General features: G+C 41.7%; 1 protein-coding gene across 1 annotated transcript in view; it reads right to left on the reverse strand.

Annotated features, from left to right (window-relative positions):
• LOC128231400 (uncharacterized) overlaps positions 1–19,839 on the reverse strand; it is a 50,398-nt gene that overhangs the window by 4,520 nt on the left and 26,039 nt on the right. Inside the window, exons 6-8 of the mRNA XM_052944184.1 lie at positions 13,881–14,041; positions 8,244–8,345; positions 7,494–7,639 (exon numbers count right to left, since the gene is read on the reverse strand). Of these exons, the coding sequence (XP_052800144.1) occupies positions 7,494–7,639; positions 8,244–8,345; positions 13,881–14,041 (409 nt within the window). The remainder of the gene's footprint in view (positions 1–7,493; positions 7,640–8,243; positions 8,346–13,880; positions 14,042–19,839) is intronic.

The following is a 19,839-nucleotide window of genomic DNA, read 5'->3' on the forward strand; positions in this document are numbered from 1 at the left end:
TGGTCAGTGCTGATAAGATATAGAAACAGTGCATCATGCCAGGTACAGGGGACTTTGGAACAATGCATCACCCCAGGTACAGAGGACTTTGGAACAGTGCATCACCCCAGGTACAGGGGACTTTGGAACAATGCATCATCCCAGGTACAGGGGACTTTGAAACAGTGCATCACCCCATGTACAGAGGACTTTGGAACAATGCATCACCCCAGGTACAGGGGACTTTAGAACAATGCATCACCACAGGTACAGGGGACTTTGAAACAGTGCATCACCCCTGGTATGGGGACTTTGGAACAGTGCATCACCCCACATTTAGGGGATTTTGAAATAGTGCATCACCCCACATACAGGGGACTTTGGAACAGTGCATCACCCCTGGTACAGGGGACTTTGAAACAGTGCATCACCCCAGGTACAGGGTACTTTGAAACAGTGCATCACCCCTGGTACAGAGGACTTTGAAACAGTGCATCACCCCTGGTACAGGGGACTTTGGAACAGTGCATCACCCCAGGTACAGAGGACTTTGAAACAGTGCATCACCCCAGGTACAGGGTACTTTGAAACAGTGCATCACCCCACATACAGGGGACTTTGAAACAGTGCATCACCCCTGGTACAGGGGCCTTTGGAACAATGCATCACCCCTGGTATGGGGACTTTAGAACAATGCATCACCACAGGTACAGGGGACTTTGGAACAGTGCATCACCCCTGGTGCAGGAGACTTTGGAACAATGCATCACCCCCTGGTACAGGGGACTTTGGAACAGTGTATCACCCCTGGTGCAGGGGACTTTGGAACAGTGCATCATCCCAGGTGGGACTTTGGAACAGTGCATCACCCCTGGTATGGGGACTTTGGAACAGTGCATCACCCCACATACAGGGGACTTTGGAACAGTGCATCACCCCTGGTACAGGAGACTTTGGAACAGTGCATCACCCCAGGTACAGGGGACTTTGGAACAGTGCATCACCCCACATACAGGGGACTTTGGAACAGTGCATCATCCAAGGTACAGGGGTCTTTGAAAAAGTGAATCAGCACAGGTACAGGGGACTTAGGAACAATGCATCACCCCAGGTACAGGGGACTTTGGAACAATGCATCACCCAAGGTACAGGGGATTATGGAACAGTGAATCACCCCAGGTACAGGGTACTTTGGAACAATGCATCACCCCAGGCACAGGGGACTTTGGAACAATGCATCACCCCAGGTACAGAGTACTTTGAAACAGTGCATCACCCTAGGTACAGGGGACTTTGGAACAGTGCATCACCCCTGGTATGGGGACTTTGAAACAGTGCATCACCCCAGGTACAGAGGACTTTGAAACAGTGCATCACCCCAGGTACAGGGGACTTTGGAACAGTGCATCACCCCTGGTACAGGGGACTTTAGACAGTGCATCACCCCTGGTACATGTTACTTTGGAACAGTGCATCACCCCTGGTACAGGGGACTTTGGAACAATGCATCACCCATAGTACAGGGTACTTTGGAACAGTGCATCACCCCAGGTACAGGGGACTTTGGAACAGTGCATCACCCCAGGTATGGGGACTTTGGAACAGTGCATCACCCTAGGTCGAGGGAACTTTGGAACAGTGCATCACCCAACATACAGGGGACTTTGGAACAGTGCATCACCCCAGGTACAGGGGACTTTGGAACAGTGCATCACTCCTAGTACAGGGTACTTTGAAACAGTGCATCACCCCTGGTACAGAGGACTTTGAAACAGTGCATCATCCCAGGTGGGACTTTGGAACAGTGCATCACCCCACATTCCGGGGACTTTGAAATAGTGCATCACCCCACATACAGGGAGCTTTGGAACAGTGCATCACCCCTGGTACAGGGGACTTTGAAACAGTGCATCACCCTACATTCAGGGGCATTTGAAATAGTGCATCACCCCACATACAGGGGACTTTGGAACAGTGCATCACCCCACATACAGGGGACTTTGGAACAGTGCATCACCCCAGGTACAGGGGACTTTGGAACAGTGCATCACCCCACATACAGGGGACTTTGGAACAGTGCATTACCCCTGGTATGGGGACTTTGGAACAGTGCATCACCCCACATTCAGGGGACTTTGAAATAGTGCATCACCCCACATACAGGGGACTTTGGAACAGTGCATCACCCCACATACAGGGGACTTTGGAACAGTGCATCATCCCAGGTACAGGGGACTTTGGAACAGTCTATCACCCCAGGTACAGGGGACTTTGGAACAGTGCATCACCCCAGGTACAGGGTACTTTGGAAAAGTGAATCAGCACAGGTACAGGGGACTTAGGAACAATGCATCACCCCAGGTACAGGGGACTTTGGAACAATGCATCACCCCAGGTACAGGTGATTATGGAACAGTGAATCACCCCAGGTACAGGGGACTTTGGAACAATGCATCACCCCAGGCACAGGGGACTTTGGAACAATGCATCACCCCAGGTACAGAGTACTTTGAAACAGTGCATCACCCCTGGTATGGGGACTTTGAAACAGTGCATCACCCCAGGTACAGAGGACTTTGAAACAGTGCATCACCCCAGGTACAGGGGACTTTGGAACAGTGCATCACCCCTGGTACAGGGGACTTTAGACAGTGCATCACCCCTGGTATGGGGACTTTGAAACAGTGCATCACCCCAGGTACAGAGGACTTTGGAACAGTGCATCACCCCAGGTACAGGGGACTTTGGAACAGTGCATCACCCCTGGTACAGGGGACTTTGGAACAGTGCATCACCCCTGGTATGGGGACTTTGAAACAGTGCATCACCCCAGGTACAGAGGACTTTGGAACAGTGCATCACCCCAGGTACAGGGGACTTTGGAACAGTGCATCACCCCAGGTACAGGGGACTTTGGAACAGTGCATCACCCCTGGTACATGGTACTTTGGAACAGTGCATCACCCCTGGTACAGGGTACTTTGGAACAATGCATCACCCCTAATACAGGGTACTTTGGACGGTGCATCACCCCAGGTACAGGGGACTTTGGAACAGTGCATCACCCCAGATATGGGGACTTTGGAACAGTGCATCACCCCAGGTCGAGGGAACTTTGGAACAGTGCATCACCCAACATACAGGGGACTTTGGAACAGTGCATCACCCCAGGTACAGGGGACTTTGGAACAGTGCATCACCCCTAGTACAGGGTACTTTGAAACAGTGCATCACCCCTGGTACAGAGGACTTTGAAACAGTGCATCACCCCTGGTACAGAGGACTTTGGAACAGTGCATCACTCCTGGTACAGGGTACTTTTGAACAGTGCATCACCCCTGGTGTAGGGGACTTTGAAACAGTGCATCACCCCAGGTACAGAGGACTTTGGAACAGTGCATCACCCCAGGTACAGGGGACTTTGGAACAGTGCATCACCCCAGGTACAGGGGACTTTAGAACAGTGCATCACCACAGGTACAGGGGACTTTGGAACAGTGCATCACCCCTGGTATGGGGACTTTGGAACAGTGCATCACCCCACATTTAGGGGATTTTGAAATAGTGCATCACCCCACATACAGGGGACTTTGGAACAGTGCATCACCCCTGGTACAGGGGACTTTGAAACAGTGCATCACCCCAGGTACAGGGTACTTTGAAACAGTGCATCACCCCTGGTACAGAGGACTTTGAAACAGTGCATCACCCCTGGTACAGGGGACTTTGGAACAGTGCATCACCCCAGGTACAGAGGACTTTGAAACAGTGCATCACCCCAGGTACAGGGTACTTTGAAACAGTGCATCACCCCACATACAGGGGACTTTGAAACAGTGCATCACCCCTGGTACAGGGGCCTTTGGAACAATGCATCACCCCTGGTATGGGGACTTTAGAACAATGCATCACCACAGGTACAGGGGACTTTGGAACAGTGCATCACCCCTGGTGCAGGAGACTTTGGAACAATGCATCACCCCCTGGTACAGGGGACTTCGGAACAGTGTATCACCCCTGGTGCAGGGGACTTTGGAACAGTGCATCATCCCAGGTGGGACTTTGGAACAGTGCATCACCCCTGGTATGGGGACTTTGGAACAGTGCATCACCCCACATACAGGGGACTTTGGAACAGTGCATCACCCCTGGTACAGGAGACTTTGGAACAGTGCATCACCCCAGGTACAGGGGACTTTGGAACAGTGCACCACCCCACATACAGGGGACTTTGGAACAGTGCATCATCCAAGGTACAGGGGTCTTTGAAAAAGTGAATCAGCACAGGTACAGGGGACTTAGGAACAATGCATCACCCCAGGTACAGGGGACTTTGGAACAATGCATCACCCAAGGTACAGGGGATTATGGAACAGTGAATCACCCCAGGTACAGGGTACTTTGGAACAATGCATCACCCCAGGCACAGGGGACTTTGGAACAATGCATCACCCCAGGTACAGAGTACTTTGAAACAGTGCATCACCCTAGGTACAGGGGACTTTGGAACAGTGCATCACCCCTGGTATGGGGACTTTGAAACAGTGCATCACCCCAGGTACAGAGGACTTTGAAACAGTGCATCACCCCAGGTACAGGGGACTTTGGAACAGTGCATCACCCCTGGTACAGGGGACTTTAGACAGTGCATCACCCCTGGTACATGTTACTTTGGAACAGTGCATCACCCCTGGTACAGGGGACTTTGGAACAATGCATCACCCATAGTACAGGGTACTTTGGAACAGTGCATCACCCCAGGTACAGGGGACTTTGGAACAGTGCATCACCCCAGGTATGGGGACTTTGGAACAGTGCATCACCCTAGGTCGAGGGAACTTTGGAACAGTGCATCACCCAACATACAGGGGACTTTGGAACAGTGCATCACCCCAGGTACAGGGGACTTTGGAACAGTGCATCACTCCTAGTACAGGGTACTTTGAAACAGTGCATCACCCCTGGTACAGAGGACTTTGAAACAGTGCATCATCCCAGGTGGGACTTTGAAACAGTGCATCACCCCACATTCCGGGGACTTTGAAATAGTGCATCACCCCACATACAGGGAGCTTTGGAACAGTGCATCACCCCTGGTACAGGGGACTTTGAAACAGTGCATCACCCTACATTCAGGGGCATTTGAAATAGTGCATCACCCCACATACAGGGGACTTTGGAACAGTGCATCACCCCACATACAGGGGACTTTGGAACAGTGCATCACCCCAGGTACAGGGGACTTTGGAACAGTGCATCACCCCACATACAGGGGACTTTGGAACAGTGCATTACCCCTGGTATGGGGACTTTGGAACAGTGCATCACCCCACATTCAGGGGACTTTGAAATAGTGCATCACCCCACATACAGGGGACTTTGGAACAGTGCATCACCCCACATACAGGGGACTTTGGAACAGTGCATCATCCCAGGTACAGGGGACTTTGGAACAGTCTATCACCCCAGGTACAGGGGACTTTGGAACAGTGCATCACCCCAGGTACAGGGTACTTTGGAAAAGTGAATCAGCACAGGTACAGGGGACTTAGGAACAATGCATCACCCCAGGTACAGGGGACTTTGGAACAATGCATCACCCCAGGTACAGGTGATTATGGAACAGTGAATCACCCCAGGTACAGGGGACTTTGGAACAATGCATCACCCCAGGCACAGGGGACTTTGGAACAATGCATCACCCCAGGTACAGAGTACTTTGAAACAGTGCATCACCCCTGGTATGGGGACTTTGAAACAGTGCATCACCCCAGGTACAGAGGACTTTGAAACAGTGCATCACCCCAGGTACAGGGGACTTTGGAACAGTGCATCACCCCTGGTACAGGGGACTTTAGACAGTGCATCACCCCTGGTATGGGGACTTTGAAACAGTGCATCACCCCAGGTACAGAGGACTTTGGAACAGTGCATCACCCCAGGTACAGGGGACTTTGGAACAGTGCATCACCCCTGGTACAGGGGACTTTGGAACAGTGCATCACCCCTGGTATGGGGACTTTGAAACAGTGCATCACCCCAGGTACAGAGGACTTTGGAACAGTGCATCACCCCAGGTACAGGGGACTTTGGAACAGTGCATCACCCCAGGTACAGGGGACTTTGGAACAGTGCATCACCCCTGGTACATGGTACTTTGGAACAGTGCATCATCCCTGGTACAGGGGACTTTGGAACAATGCATCACCCCTAATACAGGGTACTTTGGACGGTGCATCACCCCAGGTACAGGGGACTTTGGAACAGTGCATCACCCCAGATATGGGGACTTTGGAACAGTGCATCACCCCAGGTCGAGGGAACTTTGGAACAGTGCATCACCCAACATACAGGGGACTTTGGAACAGTGCATCACCCCAGGTACAGGGGACTTTGGAACAGTGCATCACCCCTAGTACAGGGTACTTTGAAACAGTGCATCACCCCTGGTACAGAGGACTTTGAAACAGTGCATCACCCCTGGTACAGAGGACTTTGGAACAGTGCATCACTCCTGGTACAGGGTACTTTTGAACAGTGCATCACCCCTGGTGTAGGGGACTTTGAAACAGTGCATCACCCCAGGTACAGAGGACTTTGGAACAGTGCATCACCCCAGGTACAGGGGACTTTGGAACAGTGCATCACCCCAGGTACAGGGGACTTTGGAACAGTGCATCACCCCTGGTACATGGTACTTTGGAACAGTGCATCATCCCTGGTACAGGGGACTTTGGAACAATGCATCACCCCTAATACAGGGTACTTTGGACGGTGCATCACCCCAGGTACAGGGGACTTTGGAACAGTGCATCACCCCAGATATGGGGACTTTGGAACAGTGCATCACCCCAGGTCGAGGGAACTTTGGAACAGTGCATCACCCAACATACAGGGGACTTTGGAACAGTGCATCACCCCAGGTACAGGGGACTTTGGAACAGTGCATCACCCCTAGTACAGGGTACTTTGAAACAGTGCATCACCCCTGGTACAGAGGACTTTGAAACAGTGCATCACCCCTGGTACAGAGGACTTTGGAACAGTGCATCACCCCTGGTACAGGGTACTTTTGAACAGTGCATCACCCCTGGTGTAGGGGACTTTGGAACAGTGCATCACCCCTGGTGCAGGGGACTTTGGAACAGTGCATCACCCCTGGTGCAGGGGACTTTGGAACAGTGCATCACCCCAGGTACAGGGGACTTTGAAACAGTGCATCACCCCAGGTACGGGGGACTTTGGAACAGTGCATTTGTAGATTATTTTTTTTTAAATTTCCCAATGGATCAATGGAAAACTTGATTAAATCATTACTGACACTATGTTATCTTCCAAACTTCATCCCATACTTTGCTTAGACTTATTTCAAACTACTCTTTCCTGATAATTTGTTTTTCCGTGTCATTAAACCTGCAGAACCTGCATGCTCAGTCGAGTGTTTCAAAAACTATATGAATTTTTAAATTTATAAACCACACAACTGTCCCAACCAAACTCTTCTATCACTCTACCTGTCATCTTCAATAGTTTGTTCCACCTTCTGGGCAATATTGTCACAGTCCCGCTCCAGTGAGTTAAGGGTCGTCTGTATCGTTCCGTTGATGGTCTTCTCTATCTCCTTACAAACCTCATCTATCTGGTTCACACATCGTGATTGCTGAAACAATCACACGTAAACCAACAATTAGTTATCTGTACAAAAAGCATTGCTGAAAATATACAAACATCACAGTTATTTCTAAATAAATCTAGACCCTTGAGACAGTTTTGAGACCCTTTATAATGTAACATTTTTATCAACTGCAAAATCTTAAAAGCATTGACTTCATCTGTCAGTTTCAGATCTTAACTCGAACTTCTGCAGAAATGAAAGCTATTGTATTTTTACTGTTACCTAAGTTTGTCTGGGCAATATCATCTGCATTTCCACAATATGAACAATCATGCTTTGTAAAATGTGGTCAATTGCAGACAAACATTCATGGAAACTGTTTAAGACATCCATTTACAGATAAAAATAACATGTAATCAACATTTTTCATAAAAGTAATCAAATTCAGTTTTTCCTTAAAGTTTCCCATGAACAGCTTATATGAAATGTCACATGAAATACGGTACCTGATCTGCAAAACAAAATGCAACATATGTTTTGAATGTAGGAGTGAGCGACAGTTGCTTCCATCTCCTGTTGTACATAGCTGCGAGTTCCATTTTGCTGCGCCCAAACCCTCCCCCACCCCAGTAACTATCCCTATATTTACCTTCTGATTCATAGAGGGGACATATATAGTCGGCATGTCGAAGCCTGTCCTGTTGAGTCCCGGGCGCTTGCACAACTCCTGCACGATCTGCATCATCACCCGCTGGATTAAAAAAAAGGGATGTGATCTCCATAATTTAGTGATTAACAAAGGTGAATGACAAAGACTATAGCCCAGTATTCTGGTGAGCTCTCCTCAAATGAAGGAGTGAAAGTTGTTTAGCGGTGTTCAGAATATAGTTGGTCATAGGTCAGATGCAACCATTGGAAAGACAGATGTGCTGTACCAGAATTATGCCTGCACTATTTCCGTTGAACTTTTGGCAGAGTATTTGTTTTGACATATGAATAATGCTAGATGCTGCAGAAGTATGCTTCATAGTCCATACATGCAATTGTTAATGTAAGGATGTATTTATTTTTGAGTTTTTTAACAAATTATACGATGGAATCATCATAGAGATTGCCATTGAGGTATTACTAACACATTTTTGTATTTCTTTTTAATTCATGTTCCATTTTACTCCAGATTTCAGGAACTTTCCAGACATCAAGGATTTCAATCAAGAAAGTATAGAAAGTAAGCCATACATGCAATATGAGACAAAAAAAATCACCATAATGGTTTCATGTTATTGAAAATTAACCCTCCCCTCCTCTAATTACACTTGATTTTCCAATTTTTAAACCGCCTCCTTAAATAACCTCTATACATGGGAGTTGAAATAAAATTATGCATGATTAGTCCAGTTCTTTAATCAAGTCTTCAGTTAACTTTTTGCATATTAGAAAGCTTGTAATTTTTCAAAATGTTTTGTAGATGCACCATTCATTAAATCATCTCTGATTTGAAGGCTTAAATGAAATGTAGCCCATTTTCAATGAACTCAATTAATGCTCTTAAATGAAGGAATACAGCAAAATAACCTTTAAAAAATAACAAAAATCTTGATCACCATCGGTCAGGTTTTTAATAAAATTTAGATAGTTGAAGACACTAGCCACTATTTCTGAGCCTTATTATACCCATAAACATTGTAACCAAGTTTAAGTTCAAGGGCCACGACTCTGGATTTAAAAGTGATGTTGTTATTGATCAAACTCGGTCAAGAAGTTATGCCAGTAAACAAGTTTGGTTAAGATTGGATCAAAAATTAGTTCTGAAGTTAGGAATCGGAAATGCAAATGTGACAGCGCGGACGCGGACAAATACGAGCAACATGATCCATGTATGTCTGCCATACTACGCAGGCGACATAATAAAGTAGGCCTCCATAAAAAGTAATTATGAGCACTGGCAATGAATTCAATAGAGTGATGTTTGCTATTACCAGACAATAACTTTCCTTTCCTAGCTGCTGAAAATGATGTTGCCAAAATAAAGTAGTCCCGAGGGTTTAATTTTGTCTGGAATAGTCTTGATAAGGGAAGAAACCGGAACTTTGGTTCACATATACAGTATCCTAGCCTATAGAACAGCTAGAAAAAATTATAACAAAGTGGTTACTTTCCATAAAAAAACCCCAAGAAATTAATAACATGGGCTTTCCTGCTCTACTGCTTACTTGCAACTTGGTAGTGCTGCATTTATTCAGTTTTGATCAATGATTTACTTAGAGGGCATCATCGTTCTTGGAGCATCGTCATGCAGGATTTATCTACCTTTCGCTGTTTCACATGTGCCAGTATGTCGATAGACATTCAGGATCTAAATTTTATATCTTTAATTCTACATGACAGACAATCTGGTTATAGTGCTTACAGTACAACAGAAATTTGTCATTGCCATCGGCCTGGGGCATGGCCATCATGATATACTCCTATTTTATTTTCAAAAAACTATTTCGGTAACCTCAAGCACCAGATCACTGTTTAATCAAGAGACTGTCATTTCCAGAACAACAACAGAGCGTTGGGATAGCAGCAATGTTTCAACTAACTATTTGAACCTCTTGTTAAGACAGGTATGATTTCAATGCAAAACTTGGCATAAGGCTCTAAGTTTTCACAGGATCGATATATTATCATTACCAAGTGCCTGTTATAATCCAACTAACTTTATACCTTATCAAGCACATTTCAATCGCATGTGCAAAAACTTCTTTTTCTTCGTCTTGTAGAGATGTATCCCAGAATGCTCTCCATAGACAGGAAATAAGGAGAAAAGATGGTTTATTCCTTCTATCAAGGGTTAATCTGTCTGCCCATTACAGACCTGAGCATATTATGGCATGAAATTATCTACAGACTTGTTTTTTTTTGTAGAAGGATGTTTTTATACAAGTGCATCTCTCATGTTGAACGTGTATTAAATCTTTCTAGTGGCATCAATATATAATACATCTATAATTTGCCCACTGTCAGTGTTGCGATCATATAAAGAAATTCAGACAACAGAAGATCAATGATTTATGTAAGCCATATTTTGACAGACCATGAGAGTAAAACATGCCCATGAACATAAGAATTGACAATGTGTTTAAAAGAGAAATACTTTTTTTTGGTGAGATCAGTGTTCTCAATAAGAATGGATTCTTCAATTGGCAATTCGGGCAGTTAAAATTTTGAAAAATAAGTGAAATTTGAGTAGAATAAGTAGTAGCTGTTCCGTTACATTACTATGCAAGACCGTCCAACCAAAACTTATTGAGAATCCTGTGAGATGCTGGTCTTGGTGGTGTGTAAGCAAATTTATACTCCCACTCGGGTTTGCCCATTCAGCAAGTGCTCCGATAGGATTGTTACCGTATTATATCATGCATAGGACGCACTTTTTTACCCCCAATTTTCGTCTTAAAAATTGCCTGCGTCCTTTCTATGCTATTAAAATTTCATCTGTTTTTTTCCAAGTCCATTTCAGGTCAAAAATATCGGACCAGGAAAGAACGCGGTAATAGTAAGTATCTGTACTGCGTCATCGAAGAGAACAACTAATATAGGTAAAATCACGCAAGTTAACACACACAGAAATATATTGAATGTTTACTTTAAAATGATTTATTGAGAAATAAATTGAAAAAAAATCACGAGTGTTTACTTTTTATAAAACTCACAAAAACTCGATGTGAGTGCACTTTAACTGGATTGCGTTATAACGGCAACGGAAATCGGTAAAGGAGGTAAATATCAATTAATCGTTGTTTATGATTTTAATGTTTCGATATTTTACAAAACATTTTGTTGTATGTTACTGTTTTAAAAAATTGATAAATGAATGTGCATAACGCAAAGTAGCATTATTGTCACTATCAAATCTTTTCAAATGTGTGAATGTGTGAAAAACACCCGCTGTCTGTTATTAGAAAAACATCAATAGAACAAACTATTGTGATGGTAATACCTTATGGTTGTTTGTTCACACTTTACCCGATGTGCCTTCCGCTGTCAAGGCTAATTACTGACACTTAATTATGCCGACATGCTTTAATCCGCACAGCGACAAGCCTTATCAAAACAATCATCAGTTTTGACAATACACAGTTTTGTTGCGATTGCAACTGTTGCAACTGTTGACTGTCATTCAGAAGGCATGTCGAAACTATTGCAACGGTTGACTGTCAGTCGGGACTATTACGGCATTTGTAAAAGTCTTATAATATGCGTAAATGTTCTCAAAATGTCAAGACATATATCATTGTTGTGTACGCTAAATTACCAAAATACGACAATAATTATCGAAATACACAAGACAGTTACCAAAATATGCCTTATATACAATTTTTTGTTTGTTTTTTACTTCAATATATATGTTATAAATACTTGACCAACCTCAATTTTGCGGCTCCGATTTTGACATTTTTCCGCTGCGTCCTATCTTATATATTAAGGGTTTTTACCCGTTTTCTCAACTATTTTTTTGCTGCGTCCTATCTATGCTAGCGTCCTATACATGATATAATACGGTAGTCTTTTTTTGAGCATAGTGCACAGGAAGAATGGTTAGAGCTATCCTCGGTCTTTAGCGTGCACCAGTGTATAGCACTGTCACATTGGACCTCCATTTAAAGTCCCTCCCTGTACACGATTAGTATTTTTTTTAGTGGTTTGATGGGGAATTGAACCGGCCAACCCTGTATTGACAGTAAAGTGTGTTAACACTAGACCACTGATCCATCATGATGCTGGCCCTAGACCACTGATCCATCATGGTGCTGGCCTTATTCCCATTCTTAGGTTTGAAACAAACCTACACCTCTAAGACGGCAAATAAAACTAGAAGCACCGCAATGCAACAAAACCAGGTTTTTAATGCGGGCAATCAGAAATTATTGTCAATTAATTTCTAGTATGAGTTAGGAAAAGGAAGCAGCCTTTATCTTCACTTTTATCATAAAGAGACATTACTGAACATTACTCAAGTGAAGTATCTTAGGTGTTTAGTTTCCCTGCAACATTATACAAAGTCTCAAATGAATTCTTAAACACATTTTTTTGCATATGACAATGGTAAAACTTTTTACAAGCTTAAATCACTGAACATCAATGGAAAAGCAGAATGTTTAATCTGAACACTTTAATAAAATCCAAATTTCAATTTCAATGTAAATTCACTGTTTGTTGAGCAATATTTGAGAAAATGTATCCACATATTTAAAATTCATATTGAACAATAACACTCTATTATTTTGTCAATCTGAATATATTCTAGATGTTTTACAACATTTCTAAATTCCATTTACAAAGTCTGAGTCTTGAACTAAAACTCAAGACGATAGTGAAAACAGACACTGGTTCACTGGCATACATGTTCATTATGAAATTTCACATGTAATATAATGGTTATTACCATTAAAAAGTTATTGGTTGTATTAATATTACAAAACAGCCTAGACCTTCTTCTGGTCCCTCAAATATGATTCGAGAACACCGGATCAGGGGCCATATTCAATAGGCAACTTAGATTGAACTGAAGTTAAAGATTAGAATCTAAGTGTTTTGATTGGCCTGTATATTTAGCTGACCAATAGGCTTAATGGAATCACTGAGGCATGTCTAAGGTAAGGGGTAAGGATAAGAATATTATTGAATACTGGCCCTGTTGACTGGAACATAAGTGTAATTCTGATCTAATGCTGTACCAAAGTCTGTTGTGCTTTGAAGGAGCATATATTTTGCATTAGACATTGCTTTCACCTTGTCCTTAAGTTTCTTAAATTGTGATTTTCAAGAGGCACTTGAAGATGGTCATGGTTTAAGTCACCAAATAATAATAGCTGATGTTTCTATGGACCCCCCCCCCCCCCCCTTAAAAGCAATTCCAAGCTAGTTCACATAAGCTACTAATGAATTATTACAGAAGTTTTTGGGTGGAAACATTTTAATATTTTAAGTAACAGTGACCTTGACACCATCCAATCAAAAGCAATCCCAAGCTTGCTCTTCACATAAGTTACCTACAACCAACTTTACTATCCATCAATGCTAGCTTAAGTTAATGGGCTGAAACCAATGTTTGACGGATAACAACATCACAATTCGAATAACCTGTTTTTCATTTAAAACCTGGTTAACAAATAGTTTGCTGTAAACAGGATTAACGATACATGAAATGGTGCAGACATCCAGCTCTACCCCCTTCGGTCACTGACCAATCAACCCTTCCCATCACTTAGCCCCCTCCAAATCATCCAACACCCACCTGTCGGTCACTTTCCATTCCAGCTTCGTCAGCCTTGCTCAGGAAGAACTTCATCCGCTCCGCATGTTTCTCACTCAGAGCCTCCACAATGTTCAGTGTCCGCTTGCACAACGCCTGACCAATGGGGTCGAAGAAAACAAATATCAGGTCTGCTAGGTCTCCTGTAAATATACATTATTTAAGAGTTATCTTTAAACTGTCAAATTGAAATACATTGGGATTATATATCAGAGATGTTATGAAGGTATGCAATTATTGATGAATATCAATACAAATGTACAAACAGATAAGTTTATGTATTTAAGGAATAATAATTAAATCATTTTAAGGGTGAAAAATAACTGTTAACAAGAGATGTTTGTCAAACATTATGCCCCCTATGAGCACCATGTTGTCAAGAATATTTGGACAATTGAATGTAATATTATTATATGCATGGACCAAAATGACGGCTGATTTGTCATTGACATTGAATGCCTTTGAGGCAGTTTTAAGAATATGATCATTCAAAGTGTGGGGATAGTAGACAGTTTTTAATCATGTTCAGATGATGACTGATCTTTGCAGATAAACATGTATCCTCTAAGCAGCAGGGAATAAGTAAATATGATGTAATTTTAATGACCAAACACTACTAGTCAGGCCCAACTTCCAAGTCTAGTTTGAGGGCCATAGGGTCAGACATTGTTGAGTTTTCACCCGGACAACATTTTCGCAATCAAGGTCAATGTGACCCTGACCTTTGACCCGATGACCCCTAAAATCAATAGGGGTCATCGACTGGTCACGCCAAACCTTCATGTCAAGTTTGATGACCATAGGTCCAGGAGGAATTGTTGAATTTGTGTTCAAGGTCACTGTGACCTTGACCTTGAACCCCTGAAATCAATAGGGGTCATCAACTGCTTAGACCCAACCTCCAAGTCAAGTTTGAGGGCCATAAGTGCAGGCATTGTGGAGTTATCACTCGGGACATCCTTTTAGCATTCAAGGTCACTGTGACCTTGACCTTCAACCCGATGACCCTTCAAGTCAATCTACTGGTCAAGGCCAGCATCAATGTCAAGTTTGAATGCCATAGGTCCAGGCATTGTCGAGTTATCCCTTGGACACGCTTTGACAATTTTTCCCAATTAAAGGTCACTGTGAACTTGACCTTTGACCTGATGACCCCTAAAATCAATAGGGTTCATCTACTACTCAGGCCCAACCTTCATGTCAAGTTTGCTGACAATAGGTCCAGGAATTGTAGGGATATCACTCCGACAAGCTTTGGTCTACCGAAGGACCAACCTACCGACTGACTGACTGACATGTGTATAGCAATATAAACCCTCTTCTTAGAAGGGGGGCATAAAAAGATAATTTTTCTTTCCCTGCATCTACAGTCAAAATATTACATTTCTGAAATATTATTATAACACTTTAAAAAGAATAAAGCACCAAAATGAAGTCAAAGCCCAAATGAATTGTCAGCTTTCACTATAAACTATGACATCTGTCTGCAATTGGCAGTGGGAATTTCTATTTCTGACAGCGACTTAGGTAGAAGATCACTTCTCAAAGTTGAGCAATTACGAAAGAAACAGCTCTTACATAATAGTGTTCACACCTGTCATATACTTAATGCTCTTAAAGTAGTAATGAATACTTGACCTGCCAATACTTCTTATGCTAGTATGGTATGAAGTACAAAACTGAACTTGTCTTTGGGTATATAGTTAAGCTCTGAACATTGAGCTTATAGCAAGGGTCAGTGTCTGGTCACTCTAGGCCAGTGGCATTCATTGACCAGCACATTACCCTCATGCTCATTGATTACTACTGTAGCCTCTCTCTGGGGGCATTTAAGGCCACCTTTGCAAACCAAGCACAACCACAAAATCATAATTACATTCTCTTACATTGTTTTGTAGATATTCAATAGGTCTAAAGATTATACAGCTTGAAGGGTAAAGCCCATTGTAATCAATAAACTAACTTCTACTGACAAAACTAATTAAAAGATATAACTCAATCTTTTGTACATAATATCTTGGTTTGTCTATGACAATAAATGTTTTCATGAAGTGATAAGCTAGTTGCTTGACAGTGACCACATGAGTGAAGGAAGGACAGTCACCTATACCACTAAACCGCGTCACCACAATTAAACAACTGTACTGACTACTGATTCTTTAAAACATCAAGTTTGCACCAATATGAGAAAACTTCCACTTGAAGTATTCACTCAATAGAGACAGGCAGTGGAATCGAGTGCATCTCAGTGCATTTAAGCAAACTTTTTCCTATGGAATATTTGTAAAAACACAGCTCTCCAATCAAAATTGAGGATTACATTATGTCCTGCTTTCTCTACTATGACACTCTAACAATGTTAAGACAATTGTTTTTAATATTACTTGAGAATTCAAATCTGGTAGTTTTCAAATCATAAAGCATTACAAGAGCACTGCAAAGGGATACCAATGCTTATCTATTTTTACTCCATCCATAAAGGGGCATAACTCATAATTTACTGAAGCCATCAATCATAACTCCATCAATTATAGAAGCCAGAGTTATGGGTATTGCTGCAAAGATGCTCACTTGTGTACAAAATTTCTTGAAAGTATCTTCAACATTTTTTAAGTAATGGCCGAGGTTAATTTTTGGATGTCAACAATAACAAAGCTATGACAATACTTGGACTTTTTCTTCAAAGACGAGCAAACACTTAAAAGTCAGTTATCAACTTAGATTCAACATGTTGCTTAACTGGCAGTATTCTAACCATACCAGTATAACGAGAATGCAAATATGGCCCTATATCGCTCACCTTAGTACAGTACTTGGAAAAACTTCAGAAGCATGCTATTGCCAAGAAAGTCAATTGATGCCAAGGAAGACATTTGCTGCCAAGACAAAAGAAGGTTCCTAAGGAAGTTAGTGGTTGCCAAGGAATTAATTGGTTGCTAACACAAAAGGTGGTTGCTGAGAAAGGTAGCAGTTCCTAAGAAGGCGCAATGATTCTAAGGACCTTTGGTTAGTAGGGAAGCAAGCCATTGTCAATTCAGGGTTGCTTATAAAGTTGATGGTTACTAAGGATGTCCATGGTTGCTAAGGGAAGACATTGTTGCTAGGGAAGCAAGCTGCTGTTAAGAAAGACATAGGTCACTTAGAAAAAAAAGGTTGCCAAGGAAGTTTCTGGTTGCTATGGAGGTGGTATATTCTTAAGGAAAGTGATGGTTGCTACGGAAATAAGATGATTTAAAGAAACATGGTAAAGGACCACTAGACAAATCTCAGCTCTCGTTTTGAAGAAAAGGATTCTTAAATGATGTCCTTATATACATTTATGGAAAACTAACGCAGCTCTTTTGGGCCCTGTTTTAAAAGAAAACTAACATCAATTGAAGCAATTTGGTGTGGGATTGTACATCGACCATTTCTGTGAGATTATTTTGAAATCTGGCTAGCAGGTTCAGAGGAGATGTTTTTAAAGCTTTCCCCATATTATGTTAACTTTCACTGCACCCTGATTACCATGTTTTTTCAAACCAACAAGGCTTATAGGAATTTGATAAATGGTCATCCAAGGTAGAGACCAATCAAGTAACATTCCTGTGAAGTTTGGTAGAAATTGGCCAAAAGATTGAGGACGAGATTTTCTTCAAAGGGAAATGTTGATGACCGAAACTAGACAATGACCCAGCATAATAGCTCATCCTTGATCACTCCCTCCCTAAAAAAATGAACTTTGATATTGACTTTCAAAGGCTGGCATAAGGCAAAAATCCATAACTGTGAGATCCACATAGAGGAATACTGCTTTACATTAGTCTTGAGGCTTATAAAGACATCCTGTAACTGCATATGAAGTAGAGAGACACAAAATTGCCAGGACAGTACATCATACACATCGGCCCATCAATTCTATGAAATAAAACAAATCTCTTGTGATTTCATGAATTTACTCTAACATGAAAAAGGCTGTGTACAATGCTTTATTCTCCTTATATTTTATCATAGTCTAGATAAGTGTGATTCCCCCTTCTAACAAGCAACAGGGCATGTAAAACATTACGTATAGGTTAGAGTTTATTCAGTATTACTAATTTCTTTGTGAATAAGTAACCTAATGGACCAGATTGTTGTTTCTTATTCACAAAACAAATACTGACCAAATTCTAACCGACTTAGTGTTAGTCCCTCCCAAATTGCATTAGCTTTAAAATTAGGCTGTGCCCCTGTCAAAAAGAACTGTCAATCACTGCATGACCCCACCCGTAATATTGCGACATCATTTAAATCAGTGTTGACACTGAAATTGTGCCTCTGCATATGCAAACAGCGTCACAGTTATAACAATTTACTTAACTATGAAGAGTCATCTTCAGCAACATGTAGCAATTCTTCACAAATAAGAAACTAATTAAGAATTTTTTTTTAAAAGTCTAGTGCCCCAGATTGGCTGAAAATGTAGGGCAAACACTAAGGATGATGATAGATGTCTTCTCCGTTTTATTATTTTATGACACAACCTTGACCTTTGAACTACTAACCTTTTTATCTCAAATTCAAAACCTAAAATTGTATAACCATATTGTATACAATTCTCTTGTTAACTGTGACCAGGATTTCACAAAAACATATGACCAAATGACAAAATATAAATAAAAACTGACATCATCTAGTGAAGGCAAATTCCCAGCAAAGTTTCAAAACATTTTGTTGCATTGTTACAAGAACTTTCACATGGAACTGACTGTGACTCAATTCTTTGCCCTTCAAAACAAAAATTGACAAGGAGTATGACTGCTTCATTCTATATTGTTTGAATGACCAATGCAGGAATAGTACCAGACTCCATAAGGCGCTTTCAAAAGTTTAACAGAATGATGACTTTCTTTGGTAATGACTTAATTTGCTGAAAATGATTGCGATGCAAATAATTGTGGACCATCTTATAGATGATTGTACAACAAAATATTGTAAAATTTTCGATTAGATAGTATGGTATAATCACAAATTTAATTAATTTTACTTGCAAATTCTTTTTTTTTTCAAAAAATTACATCAATATAATACAGGGATACGGAAGTAAAGAGTGATCGTACGATATGATCATTATTAGGAGAGTCCCATTTTCCCAGTGAGTTTGACATTTGAAAAACATTTCTTCATAAATAACGCATAAGATGATCCTTTATTCCATGGCAAACATAAACAAGCAGGAACAGAATAAAAGTTAAACAAGTGTAAATTTAGATGATTTAATTTTTTTAGAGTTCCCCTACATAGTGGTGTTTTTCTGCGAGACTGCAGCCAGCGCAGACAGTAGAGACTCTAGGAGCCGCTATATTGAATTTTCCCGTCCTCCAGACTCATTACAATGCAACTCTTAGTAACATGAGAAGAAAGCGATGATATACAATATCAATGCAATAATCGCTACTTTGCTCTGCTAGAGTCATAACCACAGCAATTCCCTAGCAGACATTCATCTCACTTGTTTTTCCTTTATTTTAAGTACTTTCAAACTTTAAAGGATTCCCCACAACACTATGCGGTTTTGTAGGGTTCTATTGTGACAATATGGTGGGGTTTTTTCTCATTCTGTATAATGTCAACCAAGGTGAGACAGAACAAAATAAAACAGGAAAATGAAACGAATCTTCCACAAGCAATAACATCAACAACAGTCTCTGAAAAATTCTGTGGATTATGTTTAATGACTTTTTACAATACAAAACGTATCCAAGTGAAAGAGTCTGTTTACATTTTTAGTGTCAGATATGAGAAAGTTTCATGGTCACAATGATGAAACACCAACAGAAATTCAAATTAAAGCTCTATTATTTATAATTATTGAAAAGAGTACAGAAACAGAAACTGTTCATTTTTTGCCGAAAATCTTTAGTAACGCTATTGAAATTCATTTCAGGTCTGGGGCTATGGTTACGAAATACTCTCAAGT

This window comes from Mya arenaria, chromosome 4 (assembly GCF_026914265.1).
Source record: "Mya arenaria isolate MELC-2E11 chromosome 4, ASM2691426v1".
Classification (NCBI taxonomy): domain Eukaryota; kingdom Metazoa; phylum Mollusca; class Bivalvia; order Myida; family Myidae; genus Mya; species Mya arenaria.